The following is a 17252-nucleotide window of genomic DNA, read 5'->3' on the forward strand; positions in this document are numbered from 1 at the left end:
GGGTAGGAGGTTACATATGAAAATCAGACAGGTGGGGAAGACCTCCCCCCACAAGGGAACAAAGGTATTCCAGAATTGCTACATCCCAAGGAGACCTCCTCTTTACCACCCACCTCAGTCAGTGTCTGGTAACACACATTTACGATCTCCTGAGCAGTCTTAGTATACTGACTTTCAGGCCCTACAAAAGAACAAAGAAAAAGGCCATGACTTTTGCAGACTTCAGCTCCAGAAATTTATGTCTGTCACCAGCAGTAGTGTCCCTGTTATCCTAGACCTGAAAAACCGTGCCCCAGCTTTATCGTGGACTCTTGCTCTACTTTTGCAGGTGGAGAAGTTCAAGCGCATACAAAAACAGAGACATTAATATGATGAACTTCCATGTACCCATTACCTAGCTTCAATGATTGTCAATACACGGTCAATCCTGTTTCACTTACACCTCAACTTTTACACTCCTCCCAAATTATTCTGAAGCCAGTTCCAGCATTAATTCATTTATTTTACCCATAAATTGTTTTAAAACGTATGTGTCTCTGAGGACCCTTCTCAAAAATAACTACATATGATATTATGATGGTAGATACGGATCATTATACATTTGTCAAAATCCACAGAATGTACACCAAGAAGGAGCCCTCATGTAAACTATGGGCTTTGGGTGATTACGATGTGTCAATGCAGGTTCATCAAATGTAACAAATGTACCACCGTGGGAGGGGATACTGATAATGGGAGAGGCTGTGCATGTGTGGAGGCGGGGGGTATATGGGGACTCTGTACCTTACACTCAACTGTTCCCTCAACTGCTCTAAAAAAAAATCAAATCTATGTCTATCTATCAAACCAAACCAGCTATATTACGTCTGAAATAATTAACAATAATTCTTTCACACTATTGAATAGCCAGTCAACATTTAAATTCGCCAATTGTTTCATAAAGGTTCTTTTACATTTGATTTCTTTGAATGATAATCCAGATAGATTCTACACACCGCTTTGAGACACTTTTACCTACCAGGTGATTCTTAACTAGACTATACAGTTCCCCACATTCCCCACACGGTCTTTGTCACAAGCTGCAGACCGGTGGCTTGCAAGTCAAGCCGGTTTTGTTTGGCCCACATAAAAAAATCACTTCAGTCTGTGAAGACAGACTGAGCTGTACACCCATAACATATACACTTTTTGTGTATGTAAATTACCTCAATAAAAACTTTTTAGGAAAACCTTAGTTGACAACATTTCATAACTGAGAAATTTCATATAAAAACCCAAATGTCTGGCTTCTCTTAAAAAAGATGTGGTAACAACAGAGTCGTCACCCCCAAAGAGCACTGAACGGCTGGAGCTGAGGGGCAGTCACCCCTTTCAGATAAGGCCTGTGTTCTGCAGGCTACCGCCCTCCCTACCACGTCTGCTTAACTCATTTTTGCCTGGACCCTGAAGGCATGTGAGTGTTTAATCCCGGACTTTAATATTCTTTAATATACTGGTCATTCACCCACTCATGCATCCTTAAAACATCTTTGAGTACCTTCTATGTGCCAGGCAGAAAGGAGCAGGATACAGACCATATCCTCACGAAGCTTATGGTCTTATCTGGTGAGAGAGACTATAAACAAATGGGGCAATATGATGAAATGGAAAAATTCATACAGGGTTTAGCAGAGGCACCGAGGAAGAAGTGGCCAATTCTGGGAAGCAGGAGGGAAAAAGGAATTAGGAAAGGCTTCACAGAGGAGGTGATCCCTGAATTAGACCTGCAGCTTAAGTTTCCAGAGTTCTACTCTCCCAGGGCCACCGGTAGGCTGGTCCTCAAAATACTGATGGAGACAGACTGCAGAAGTTATGCTGACACTGATGCGTGATGCTAGGGCAAACAGGCTCCGCACATAGTCTACAGGCCTTCTTCATCATCGAGCCAATACAACAGCAGCTTCTTCCGGTACAGTGACTCTTCTACCTACAGGGACTTGCCTTGTGGCTATAATTCCAGCCTATAAATGAAGAATTCAGACCTTACTCGACTTCAGTTCTGAAACCTAAACCTAAACTAACCCTTTAACATCTCACTGCTCTCATCTATACACAGGGAAAAGTTCGGTTTCTACATTTGCACAATTTTCTCTCTTAACCATTTTGAAGATGGGACCTCTTCCTTCCCCATTTTCTTTGCAACACACAGCTCTAGAGAAACACCCGCTAATAATAACCCCAGAATATATTTGAAAAAACACACTTATTTACATAAGCTGCTACACCTGTTCATGTGTTTGGATTACTAGTTGTTTGTGTCCTCAGTTTTTAACAGTGTGTGCTCTCAAGCATTACAGAGGGTTCGGCTATTTAACTCTGTTACTCTACTACAGGCAAAGTAGTTTCAAAGTACTTTTGATAAAAGACGGTGGTGGATTTGGCAAACCACTGTTAACATGACCAAAAAAGGGTAAAATGCCAGATTTGCCCCCCCAAAATGAAAACACTAATTTGAAAAGATACATGCACCCCTATGATTCTTGCAGCATTATTTATAGTAACCAAGATATGGAAGCAACCCAAGTGTCATCAAGAGATGAGTGGATAGGGGCACCTGGGGGGCTCAGTCGGTTGAGCCTCTGCCTTCGGCTCAGGTCACGATCCCGGGGTCCTGGGATGGAGCCCCGCATCAGGCTCCCTGCTCGGCAGAGTCCACTTCTCCCCCTCTCTCTCCCTCTGCCCCTGTGCATGCTCTCTTTCTCTCAAATAAATAAATAAATAAAATCTTAAAAGAAAAAAGAGATGAATGGATAAAGATGTATATCAGCGCACCCCCACACGCGCACAATTACCCAGCCATTAAAAAGAATGAAATCTTGCCATTTTTGACAACACAGACCTAGAAGGAATAACGCTAAATGAAATAAGTCAGAGAAAGACAAATGCCACTTATATGTGGAACCTAAAAAAAAAAAAACAAATGAACAAGCAAACAAAAAACAAACAGGTTCTTAAAATTCAGAGAATGAACTGATGGTTGCCAGAGAGGAGGTGGGTGGGAGCATGGGTGAAACAGGTGAAGGGGATGAAGAGGTACAAACTTCCAGTTATAAAAGAAATAAGTCACAGAGATGAAAAGTACGGCACAGGGAATATAGTCAATAATATTGTAATACCGTATACTGACAGATGGTGACTACACCTATTGCGGTGAGCACAGGACAATGTATAGAACTGTCGAACCCCTATGTACACCTGAAACTAATATAACATTGTATGTCAAAACACTTCCAATAAATACATAAACAAATGTACACCCCCCCCAAAAGGGATAAGATACCCAGATGTTCTCTTATCCCAGGAATTCTTGAATGGGGTGGTAATGAGAGAAAGAGATCCATGAATGTCCCGAAACTGTTAAGCAAAATTTTGTATGTAGTAATAGTTTTCAGGGTGGAAGACCCACGGTGTTTTCCTCAGACTCTCAAAGGAGTCTATAACCTCACCACTTCCACACAGAAAACCAAAATTAACTTTTGAAGGAGTAATTTCCAAAACAACACAAAAATGAATATGAAAAGTAAGACCATCTATGAAGTATCAATGGACCCTACAGGAGAGTAAGCTACCCATTTACAAAAAGAAATAATTTCTTCAAATATACTTTGCTTTTTTTTCTTATTAAATCATAGCAATGCAACTGTAAATGCCTTGTCAAGGCAAGAGATTTATACTTCATCTCATTCCAAATAAGGATCGGCAGTAACCTACAGAATCACATAGAATTCAAATCCAAATGTCCTTAAATAGTGGTAATTCCTTTTTTTTTTTTTTTAAGATTTTATTTGACACAGAGAGAGAGAGCACAAGCAGGGGGAGCAGCAGAGGGAGAGGGAGAAGCAGGCTCCCCCATGAGCAGGGAGCCCGATGCAGGACTCGATCCAGACCCCAGGATCATGACCTGAGCCGAAGGCAGACACTTAACCAACTGAACCTCCCAGGTATCTGATTTCCCACCCAAATCAAGAAAATATTTTTTGGAAATATGGTAAAGCTGATTTCTCACCCAAATCAAGAAAATATTTTTTGTCGTTTCTAAGTTAATTTACCTCTTTAGTGATGTGAGAAAAAGTTACAAGCTTCATGGTTCTAGTTAGAGAGGGAAAGCAAGTATTACTGCTATCTGAAAGGTTTCAGTGAAAAATACCAGTCAAGATGGTGAGCAGTCCTGCACAACCAAGGAGAGAAGGATGTTTGTGATCACTCTTAAGTTCATATTTCCTTTGAGAATCTTTCCACCAATACTAAAAATAACCTTCCTCCTAAGAAAATGAGTCCTCTGATGTGTTTGCCAAAACTTAGCAAATGTGCACTTAAGATCTGTGCCTTTCACTGTACAAAATTTTTCATCAAAAGAAAAAATCTAAACAATGCTGAATTCCAGGTAATGTTATAAATACTGAAGTTTTGGTGGGAAAAAAAAAAAGAAAAGAAAATGAGTCCTCTGCCAAAACAAGCATAAAGTATTACCTTGACAGTGAATGGTGCAGGGGGATATGCATGTGTTCCAATGTGAATCATTAAAATTAAAAAAAAAAATCAAATCAAACCCCAGTAGCAGTAGAAAGCTTTAAAAAAAAAAAATCAGTGCCAGATTTAAAGAGAAAGAGAGGAGAAAAATCCACACAGCTAATTCCTAAAGAAACTACACATAGTCCACAGATCCCAAAGACATTAAGCTTGAACTTGCTCAATTCCCATATATTTATCTCAAACCAGGTCTAGAAAAGGTAAAAAGAGAAGTAAATCTAACCTTTCAGACTGTAGCTAGGCTCTTTACATCATGAAGAATGGGATCAAATGCAAATTATGATGTTTGGTTTCCAAGATAAGAGGTCTGATCTTTCAAACCAGAGTGACAGAACCTCACTCAGAATCTGGATTAGAAACCCAAGAAGCTAGAAACTATCCAGAAGGGAACTGGGGTAATAAATGTCACTGATTTACAGTCAGGACCTATCTGACAAAAAGCCCTGAAGAATCTGAAAATGCAGCCACTCTGGAAAACAGTATGGAGATTCCTCAAAAAGTTAAAAACAGAGCTACCCTACGACCCAGGAATTGCACTAGGTATTTATCCAAAGGATACAAACACAGTGAATCCAAGGGGCACAGGCACCCCGATGTTTATAGCAGCACTTTCCTCAATAGCCAAAGAATGGAAAGAGCCCAGATGTTCATCAACAGATAAAGGGATAAAAGAGGTGGTATGTGTGTGTGCTCATGCGTGCGCACAGGAATATTACTCAGCCATCAAAAAGAATGAAATCTTGCCATTTCCAACAACAGGGATGGAACTAGAGGGTATTATGCTAAGTGAAAGAAGTCAGAGAAAGACAAATACCATATGATTTCACTCATACATGGAATTTAAGAAACAAAACAGATGAACGTAGGGGAAGGGAAGGAAAAACTAAGACCAAAACAGAGAGGGAGACAAACCATAAGAGACTCTCAACTCAGGAAACAAACTGAGGGTTGCTGGAGGGGAGGTGGGTGGGGGTGATGGGCATTAAGGAGGGCACATGATGGAATGAGCACTGGGTGTTATATGCAACTGAGGAATCACTAAATTCTACCTCAAATTAATAATACACTATATGTTTAATTAAAAAAAAAAAAGAACCTGAAAATGCTTCTTTCTTTCCAAAATGACCCACCATTCCATTCAGCAACTTAAAAAAATTCATATACAGCCTTGGCTAAACACAGTCACCTCATATCTCTACAACCATTGGAAAAATAACAACACAGCGACTTCAAAACACCTTTTCCTATAGAGTAAAATTCATAATAGGCCTTGACTCTTCATTTTTAAGCGCTTACTATGAGCCAAGTAAAGTGCCAGGCTCTGGTGATACAAAGGTAAAAATTAAAAAACAAAACAGAACAAACAGGTCCTTGTCCTTGATGCCTTTCATGGGCTCATGAAGATCATACAAACATAATTTCAATACTATACAAAGTACTAAGGGGTGTAGAGAAAGTAGCAATGTGTCAGAGACTGTTCTGTTAAAGAACACTTCATTAACTTTTCTCATCAAGTCAACAGCAACAACATGCTAACTGCCAAATCCGGTGAACATTTTTCGTACTTGATCTTAGAGGCCCTGTCTCGTTCCTTAAAACTCTAATCCCATGGCTTCTGGAGCACCACTCTCCACTCCTTCCTGGTACTGTACCTCTACCTTTGGCCATTAGTTCATTCAACAGATATTTACTGAGTGTCTACTATGTGCCAAACATTACCCTAAGCACTAAGGCTGTAAGACAGACATTATTCCTGCCTTCGTGAAGGTTACAGCAATCACTTATTAGATTTAGGCCACTAAGTCTCCATGTGGCCGTTTTTCTTCCTATACTATTGGCCCAACTCTACATGATACCAACTACAATGGCTTATAAAGAATAAACATGGAGAAGGTTAACACTGATTTGTATCCCTCATGGTAAGGTTTTGTTTGGTTTCCCCTGGTACTACAGAGGTGCCTTGAAAATACATTATAGAAACTCCAGGGCTGAAAGAAGGCCTGTTTTTTCCTGTGTCTCTTTTTCTTTTTTTTTTTTTCCCCAAGATTTTATTCATTTATTTGAGAGAGAGTGAAAGCGAGAGAGATCACAGAGCTCTGCAGAGGGAGAGAAGGAGACTCCCCGCTGAGCAGGGAGCTGGATGTGGGGCCTGATCCCAGGACCCTGGGATCATGACCTGAGCCAGAGGAAGTCGCTGAAGCAACTGAGCCAGCCAGGCATCCCTTTTTCTTTTAATAAATAATAACCTTTATTTTCCCCAATGGTATCTTTTAAATGTGGACTTTGTTGTAGCCTTAATATATTCTGGTGCACATTTGCTTATTGGCATAATATACTATCTCATTCATCACAAGTACAAGACTTTTAGTGAGATGCTGCCTTATACCAGGTTGCTATATCACTATCTACTAACTCAATCCCAGGAATAAAATGAGAGGAATCACTCTACCTGATGACAGGCTCGATCCCAGGACCCTGGGACCATGGCCTGAGCCAAAGGCAGCCATTTAACCGACTCAGCCACCCAGGCGCCCCCACAGTATTTTTTTTTTAAAGGGGAAAGCCAATCTAGATGTTTTTTGCAGAAGCATTCATAATGACATTCATTTAACTCTTTTTTGAGTCACCTATGAACAGATTTTACTTAAACAAGATCACATACATGAATGAAAAATTGTCCGTAACACATTATCAAGTGAAAAAAAAAAACTGTAGAATGGAATGTAAATATATGATCTCTTTTGTCAAAAAAAGAAAAAGCATATGGTATGTATAGAAAAAGGTCCATAATGCTTCACTCCAAACCCGACAGTGGCCGCCCTGGAGAATGGGATGGGAAAAGGAGAAAGACAGGAAGATTTTCCTTTTCACTTAATACAATTATGTATGGTTTCTTTTTGAAACGAGCATGTAATTTTTTCAGACGGAAAAATTTAGCTTAAGTTATATACTTGAATTTTACAGAAATAATTTCATCGGCAAAGATTTTTAAAACACTGATAATTCCTGATGTTGTAGAGGTTGTAGGGACACAGGCATTCTCCCTACTGTTGTTTTTCACTATAAATAGGTATACAGATCATTAGAGCATAATTTTAGAACACAAGATCAAAATTTACTACAAAAATACTCCTGTAAGTACACAATATCAATGAAATATAAAAACCGTGAAAAGCTGTTCACAAGCCAGCATTATAGAAATATTTTAAATACCCAACAGGGGGATAATTAAATAAATTAAGATACATATATCTATGCCGTGGAACACATTAAAAAGAATGGGAGAGCAATATGTACTAATAAGACAGAATTAATAACTATGTCAATTTTCCCCAAAACTGATCTACACATTTACCTCAATTCTTACCAAAATCCTGGCTAGACTTTTCTGTAGATATAAATACGCTTCTGAAATTTAAGTGGAAAGGCAAAAGAATAAGAAAACAATTTATAAAAAGAATAAATGAGAGGAATCACTCTACCTGATGACAAGACTTACTAGATAGCTACAATAATGGTAGGTACTGTGCAGAGGAATAGATACATAGATCAATGTAACAAAATAAACCCAGAAATAGACGCACACACTCAACTGATCCTTGACAAAGCTGCTCAAAGCAGTTCAATGGAGAAAGGATAGCCTTCCCAACAAATGAAATGGAACAACTGGACATCCACAGGCAAAACAAAATGAACCTCAACCAAAACCTCATACCATATACAAAAATTAATTCACAATGGATTATGGATTTAAATGTGAAACACTAAAACTATGAACTTTTTTTTTTAAAGATTTTATTTATTTATTTAACAGAGAGACACAGCAAGAGAGGGAACACAAGCAGGGGGAGTGGCAGGCAGAGGCAGAGAGAGAAGCAGGCTCCCCGCTGAGCAGGGAGCCCGATGTGGGGCTTGACCCCAGGACCCCAGGATCATGACCCGAGCCCAAGGCAGACGCTTAATGACTGAGCCACCCAGGCGCCCCTAAAACTATAAACTTTTAAAAAAATATGTAAGAGGAAAAAAAAAACCTTTGTGACCTGGGTTTAAGTACACTTCCTAGAGATATACTAGAAGTGCACTCCATAAAAGAAAAAAATCGATAAATTGGACTTTTATCAAAATTAAACATTTCTGTTCTTCCAAAGATACTGTCAAGGGGCTGAGAAGACACAGACTGGGAGAAAATCTTTGTAAATCATACACCTACCTGATCTAGTTCATCTCTTCCATCTCTTGGCTAATGCAAATAATGCTGCAATAAACATAGGGGTCCATCTATCTTTTCAAATTAGTGTTTTCATTTTCTTTGGGTAAATAACTAGCAGTGGAATTACTGGATTGTAAGGTATTTCTGTTTTTAACTTTTTGAGGACCCTCCTTACTGTTTTCCACAGTGGCTGCACCAGTTTGCATTCCCACTAATAGTGCATGAGGGTTCTTTTATCTCCACATCCTTGCCAACACTCAGTTATAAAATAAATGTCACGGGGATAAAAAATATAGCACTGGGATTATAGTCAATAATATTTTAATAATGTTCTATGATGATAGGTGGTAACTACACTTACATGGTGAGCACAGCATAACGTATAGAATTGTTGATTCACTATGCTATAAACCTGAAACTAATATAACACTATGTCAACTATATTTCAATAAACTTTGGTTTTATTTTTAAAAATGCAAATTTTAAAAAATCATACCTATAATAAAGAACAAACACCTAAAATAAAGAACCCTCAAAACTCATTAATAAGAAAACAGCACACACACAAAAAGAAAGCAGCACAATTAAAACTGGGGCAAAGAAATGAACAGACACCTCAACAAAGAAATACATGGATGGCACATAAGCATAAGAAAAGATGTTTAACATCAACAGCTATTAGGGAAATGCAAAGTAAAGCCACGAGATTAAAGAATGATTAAAATAAAAACAATGATAATACTGAATACTAAAGACAAACTGGATCATTCATATACTGCTTGTAGGAATGTAAAATGGTACAGACACACGGGAAAAGAGTTCGGCAGTTTCTTACAAAGCATATGTTTACCATCATCCTCTTGGGCATTTATCCCTAGGAAATGAAAATTTATACTCATACAAAACCCTGTACACAAATGTTCACAGCAGCTTTATTTACAGTACAAAGTACTGGAAACCTGACAGTCCTTCACTGAGTGAACGGCTGACCAAACTCTGGCACAATGGAACGCTACTCAACAATCCGAAGAAATGAACCATTGATACATACAACAATTTGAATAGATCTCACGGCAATAATGCTTAGTGAAAAAGTGAATGTCAAAAATAGTATTATTTATATTAACATGCTCAGATGACGAGTGATGTTGAGCATCTGAGCATGTTAATATATATCGGCATCAGGGAAATACAAATCAAAACCACCTCACATCAGTCAGAATGGCTAAAATTAACCAGTCAGGAAACGACAAATGTTGGCAAGGATGTGGAGAGAGAGGGGAACCCTTTTACACTGCTGGTGGGAATGCAAGCTGGTGCAGCCACTCTGGAAAACAGTATGGAGATTCCTCAAAAGGTTAAAAATGAGAGCTACCCTACGACCTAGCCATTACACTACTAGGTATTTGCCCCAAAGATACAAATGTAGTGATCCGAAGGGGCACCCGCACCCTAATGTTTATAGCAGCAACGTCCACAATAGCCAAACTATGGAAAGAGCCCAGATATCTATCGACAGATGAATGGATAAAGAAGATGTGGTGTGTGTATGTGTGTGTATGTGTGTGTGCACACACACAATGGACTACTACTCAGCCATCAAAAAGAATGAAATCTTGCCATTTGCAACAACGTGGATGGAACTAGAGGGTATTATGCTAAGTGACAGAAGTCAGAGAAAGACAAATACCATATGATTTCATTTATATGTGGAACTTAAGAAACAAAACAGAGGAGCATAGAGGAAGGGAGAGAAAAATAAGAAGAAATCAGAGGAGACAAACCAAAAGAGACTCTTAACTCCAGGAAAACAAACTGAGGGTTGTTGGAGGGGAGAGGAGTGGGGGGGATGGGGGATGGGGTAACTGGGTGATGGGCATTAAGGAGGGCACATGATGTAATGAGCACTGGGTGTTATACAAGACTGATGAATCACTGAACTCTACCCCTGAAACCAATTTATACACTATATGTTAACTGAATGTAAATAAAATTAAAAAATAAACAAAAACCAAAAAAAACCCCACACTCAAATGTCAAAACTATAAAGATGAAAAGATAAGTGGTTGCCAAGGGACAAGACAGTGGTAGGTGCATGTGGGGGGATGTGGATACAGAGAGCTAGCCTCAGGAGTTCTTTTGTGGTGACAGAACAGTTCTAAATCTTGACTGCAGTGGTGGCTACAGGATGGCGTAAATTGCATGAAATTGTACACACACACACAAATGAATATAGATTTTCTAAAACAGTGCAAACTGAGTAAGGTCTGTAATCTAGCTAACGGTAACGTACCAAATCAATTATCCTGGTTTTGATATTGAACTATAGCTATGTAAGATGTCACCACTGGAGAAAGCTGGGTGAAGGGTACACAGGACTCTCTGTACTCTTTTAGTAATTTCTTGAGTCTAAAAATATTTCAAAAACAATCATGATATACTCATGAGCAAAGAGCAACTTACAGAATAATTATCTATAAAAATGGCAATTCTTGCAAAAATAAATTTAAAAAAACCACGTCATTATTAACCATTTTATATAAGTACAGAAAAAAGCATGGAAAAGATACATTACATATTACCTCTGGGGAATGAAGAAACTATGGGAGGTGGGGGTAGGAGGAGAGGTAGAAACTTTAATTTTTAATTTTACATATTTCCATATTGTTAGACCTTTTTATAAGAAATATGAATTTATTTTTTAAAAAAGAGGTTCTACCTGACAGGAATGTGAATGACAGGTTACTAGTCCAGAGGCTGGAACATTAGCCAGGTGACTATTTACTGTAATAATCCAGGCAAAATATAACGAGGGCTTTAGTGATATACTGGAAGTCGGAGATTTATTCAAGGGAAAGAAGTAGAGATAACTCTGAGGTTTCTAGGTATAGCTACTGGGTAACACCAGTGCCCCATTAAACCCAGACGGGAAATAGTAAAGGACGGAGGGGGAAAGTTGGAATAGAGAAGGACAGAAGAACGTTCAGTGTGAGAGGTATGTTTGAAGTTCCATGGGACATCCAACAGGAAATGTTCAGCAGGTGGATGGGGATATAGATCTTTGCTCAGAATCAAATTGAGAGTTATCAGGAAAGAGGTGGCTGTTGAAGTTAGAGGAAAAGGCAAAAGAACATTCAGCAAAGGAGACTGAAAAGCCATGATCTACCAGGTAGGAGGAATATAAGAGCTAAAAGTTATGAAGCCAATCATAATACAGTTTCAAGGAAGGAATGGTCAGTGATGTCAAATACCGGAGTGAGGCCAAGATAAGGACTGAAAAGTGCCAGCCGTATCTGGCAATTACGTGATCCTATTTGCTTGGTGTGTTGGACAAGGCAGAAGCCAAATTAAGGCTAAATGAGGCATGAAGGGCAGGTAAAGAACAAGAGAGAGATGTTATGTACGCATTTAAAAAAAAAAGAAATTCAGATCATGCTACCACATGGATGAACCTTGAAAACATTATGCTAAATGAAATAAGCCTGACACAAAAGGACAAATATTCCGTATACTCTGATTACACTTACACGAGGTACCTAGAAGAGGCAAATTTACAGACAGGGAGTAGAACAGAAGTTGCCAAGGGCTGGGGGTAATGGGAAAATGGGATTATTATTTAATGGATATAGAGTTTCTGTTATGGGGATGATGGAAATGGATGGCGGTGATGGGTGCATATTTTTAATGTACTTAATGCCACTGAATTATACACTTAAAAATGGTTTAAAAGGCAAATTTCTATGTTGTGTACATTTTACCAGAATTAACAAAAAAATAAAGTCTGGCTGTGAAAAAGAAGAAGAGCAAGAATGGCAGCAAGAGGCTGAAGTCGGACTGAGAGAGATTCTCTTCAAGATGGAGAGACTGAAACTTCACATAAGAATATGTATATCTTGGCCCCAATCTAAGGAAGGTCACTGACAGGTTTAAAAAAAAAGAACCTTATTGTAGAATACTGACCAAACTTAACAGAGTAGTCTCTTAAGACAGACTTAGAAACCAATATATGGAAATAGTTTAAGCATTATATTTACCTATGAATAATATTGAATCACCTACTCATATGCAAACAGATTGAGAACCTGAGATTTAATAAGCCAGTTAAGGAAAAAAAAGAGCACATGTATAATAGCAGCAAAACTTTTAAATTGCCTAGGAATAAACTTTAACAACAAAAAAGAGAGATGCTCGAAAGCAACAAGAACTATAAAATCTAAGTGTAGGAATAAACTAAAGATACCTAGAAGTTATCCAAAGAAAACTGGTAGCCTTTATTGAGGGAGTAAATGAAAACGTGAATAAATGAAAAAAAACGTTAAGTTCCTAGATGGAGAAATGTAATATTATAAAGAAATACACTCTCTCCAAATTAATCCATACATTAAATAAGATTTCAATACTATTTATTTGGGGACAACTTAGAATCTAACAAAAATGATCTGAGTTTATTTAATAATTGAGCAAAGCAAGCCAAGGAATTTAAAATTAGAAAGTCTGAGTAATGATCGCAGTGATACTATCTGGTGATAACAGTGCAGATTAGACAAATAGATAAATAAAAGAGAATAGAAAACCCCCAAATAGGTTCAGGAATATATAAGAATTTAGTACATGATAAAGGTATCATTTCACTTAGTAGGAAAGGACAGACTATTCCATAAACAGAACTTGGGGCACTTTGGCTACTCATTTGGAAGAGGAAAAAGGTTAGATATTTACCTTATACCATAGAATCTACTTTTAAAGTCGATAAACATTCAAATTTTTAAAATATGATAGGTATTAGAGGAGAACATAGCTGGGTATCTTAGGGGTAGGGGAGATCTTTTAAATAATTATACCAAAGACAAATCATAAAGGAAAACACTGATAAATATAACTACATAAAAATGAGGTTTCTCATTTTCTCTGGGTACATACCCAATAGCGGAATTACTGGACCATATGGTATTTCTATTTTTATTTGTTGAGGAAGCTCCATACTGTTTCCACAATGCCTACACCAATTTGCATTCCCACCAACCAAGAGTGCACAAAGGTTCCTTTTCCTCCACATCCTCACCAACACTTGTTGTTTATGTTTTTGATTTTAGATATTCTGACAGGTGTAAGGTGATGTTTCATTGTGGCTTTGATTTGCATTTCCCTGATGATCAGTAATGTCTTTTCATGTGTCTGCTGACCCAAAGAAAATGAAAACATGAATTTGAAAAGATATATGCAGCCCTGTTTATTGCAGCATTGTTTAGAATAGCCAAGATATGGAAGGAACCCAAGTATCCATCCATAGATGAATGGATAAAAAAGATGTGACACACACACAGGAATATTATTTAGCCATAAAAAAAGAATGAAAACTTGCCATTTGCAATGGCATGGATGGAGCTAGAGAGTATAATGCTAAGTGGAACAAGCCAGTCAGAGAAAGACAAACACCATATGATTTCACTCAGATGTAGAATTTAAGAAACAAAAGAACAAAGAAAAAGATAGACAAACAAAAAACCCAGACTCTTAAATACAGAGAGCAAACTGCTGGTTGCCAGAGGAGAGGTGGGTTTGGGCACGGGTGGAGTAGGTGATGGGGATTAAGGAGTGCACTTGTCCTGATGAGAGCACTGTTTGAATCCTATTGTACACCTGAAACTCATATAACACTGTATGGTAACTATACTTCACTTTACAAAGTTTCTCTGTGTCAGAAAACACCACAAATAAAGAGACCTTCTGGATGGAGTAACTGCCACTGGCCTGCTATGAAACAGCTGTTTTCAAACACTGACCAAGAGGAAGTGTGGGACTATGATCCCTGAGAGAAGGGAAATGAAGGAGGAGGGCTCTACAATTGGCCTTAGCTTTCTACTGAACCCAAGCAAGGCATCGCAGTCCCACAAAGCCACAGAGACAAATCTTGGAATCGGAGGGGAGAAGAGCTGGAAACTGCAGGGGAGAACTGGAGGGGAGGGAGCTCCACAGAAAAATAACTTAAGATCTGCAGAGGCTCCCTTGAGTCTCTGGCTGAATACTAAACTGCACATGTTTAGAATGAGATTCCACAAGGGGTCCTAGAAGCAGAACAACTATCAGAGCTCACACAGGGTTGGGAGTTACTCAAACGAAAGTGGGGGGAAAAAACCCTCCCAGGAGTTTTTTGGGGTGTTTTGTTTTTTGCTTTTTGTAAAGTTATATCTGATCTCGATCGTCGGGTCCCACTGTGCATTCTTTAAGTTCAGGCTCTCAGGTTTAATGACACATGATCTACCCTCTCCTAGGCCTACCCTGAAGATGGCTTCTCATCAGAGTTGGTTTTTGGTTTGTAGAGCCTAAAGGAGGAACTTGCTAGGAAATTCTTTGGGAAAAGAAATATGAATAGCTTGGCATCACCTACTGGTACAGACGATACAGTTCACTTCAAATTTAACCAAACATTAAGTACTAACTTACCTCTATCAACAACTTACGACCTTATGGTTTTGTAAAGACGGACAAAGTTTGGGTTGTGTTTTTCAGAAGGGATTTCTTGATCTATACGCCTCTCTCATTTTATAGACATGAGATGTTATGTGCCTTCTGAGACTACTGCAAATAGCTCCAATCCCAAGCTTTGGGTTTCCCTGATTATTAATGCTCTTTTCAAATGCTACGTGAACATAAAGAGAGGCTCTGAGATTGGTTGGGTACCTATGCGGTAGCTAGAAGGCATAAGGGGTTGAACTCTTGAGTGTGCAGCCCACCACCACTTAAGTACAAGACAGTCCTCTGACACGTCCTGCACCCTTCCAGGTGCACTTGTATATGGAGTGTTACTTATCTTCCACTTGCTGCCTAATGAGCCTAGCCTCAGTGCTAGCATTCTGGCTACATACTACACACACACACACACACACACACACACACACACACACGTGATAATACAGGATAAGTTGATGGAGTTATATAAAATGATATAGAAATATGCTTATATGTAGTGTGATACTATGTGTGAAGGATCAGAATGGCAAGAATCGATAGTAACTAGATATACTGTTCTAGACCCTACATGGACCCTATTACTATGAATTAAAAACAGAAGCATGTTCAAATCTGACCAAATCGACAAAATTTTAAACAAAAGTATTATTATGTATATGGTACCTCATAGTAGGAAACATCTCATATGTGGCCTTCAACTCCATGATTGATGCCCTTTTAGTAAAAAAGATGTCACATTTTGTATCATAGGACACTACAAACCCTTACGGCCCTAGTCAGAAGTTTCTTATACTCTCATCAACTTGTTTAAGAGGGGAAAAAGTCAGCCTTCTAGGCTGTCCACCGCTGCTACCAAATCATTATTTACTCTCCCTCGGGGAAAAAAATCCCCCCTATTTTGAGACTTGCTCTCTACTGTGCCAGAGGTTGAAAACCAGCTGCCTTGGAGCCAGACTTAGCCTGCAGATAGAGGTTTTTGACTAGCCCCCAGAATTTTTTTAGAAATTTCAAGTTATTTGCAAATGTGTAAAAACTGGGAAATGTCACACACAAAAATCCACATTTTCTGCTTCTCTTGAGAAATTAAGACTACCTAGCAACACTATACTCATTTCCTTCTGGACAACAATCAAATGAAGTATAGGACTCTTTAAATGGAGTATGTACTCTTCTAATTTACTACAATCCACACCTGGCCCACCTCACTCATTTACATTACTTGCCTGGCCCCTGCAAGCCGCCTGAGTTTGAGATCACTGCTCTTAATCTCTACTCACCATCACAAACCTACTCACATTCACCAAGGACCTATATACCTGGCAGAGTCTCCCCTCTTGGCTCCAAATCTCTCCCCATCATGGTGGGTTACTCTAATGTTCACCTGTACTACCCATCCAAAATCCTTGCTAATTTCATGCCCACGGTTTGTAGCTCCACTCTAGCCAAACATATCCAAGGCTGTATCCAGAATGCTGTCCTTAACTGAAAACAAATTCACTTCTTAAAGTTTCAATTCCAATATCCTACTTTTTTTTTTCAAGATTTTATTTATTTATTTTGACCAAGAGAAAGAGAGAGACAGCAAGAGAGGAAACACAAGCAGGGGGAGTGGGAGAGGGAGAAGCAGGCTTCCCGTGCAGGGAGCCCGATGCGGGGCTCGATCCCAGGACCCTGGGACCATGACCTGAGCCGAAGGCAGACACTTAACGACTGAGCCACCCAGGCGCCCCATATAGTCTACTTCTTAATCACAGCCTTGTATCCTGTCCAGTTTTTTCATTCTCTCTGACCTCAAGGAAACTTACAAGCCTATAAGCCCATTAATTCCTATTTCCCAATCTATCAAGCCTCTCTTGGCTTTCGTTTCGTCCCTCATCAGCTCCCATGCTTTAAAAAGAAAGGTAATGTATGTATAGTGTGGTACATCTCCCTTCAATTAGCAATTGTATTTGAAGATGGAGGTTGGGGGAGGATATAAAATAATTTGGGGGCACCTGGGTGG

At 38.9% G+C, this 17252-nt stretch overlaps 1 protein-coding gene across 7 annotated transcripts in view; it reads right to left on the reverse strand.

The window, feature by feature from the left end:
• Positions 1-17252, reverse strand: part of TAF1 (TATA-box binding protein associated factor 1) — a 72644-nt gene that overhangs the window by 11131 nt on the left and 44261 nt on the right. For all 7 annotated transcript variants that reach the window (XM_028095486.2, XM_028095483.2, XM_028095482.2 and 4 more), the window contains one exon: positions 114-181. In XM_028095486.2, coding sequence (XP_027951287.1) covers positions 114-181 — 68 coding nt within the window. Of the gene's footprint in view, positions 1-113; positions 182-17252 lie in introns of those variants that run through there.

Source organism: Eumetopias jubatus, unplaced genomic scaffold, assembly GCF_037043125.1.
Source record: "Eumetopias jubatus isolate StellerSeaLion01/CBP00866 unplaced genomic scaffold, mEumJub1_p1.0 scaffold_11, whole genome shotgun sequence".
Classification (NCBI taxonomy): domain Eukaryota; kingdom Metazoa; phylum Chordata; class Mammalia; order Carnivora; family Otariidae; genus Eumetopias; species Eumetopias jubatus.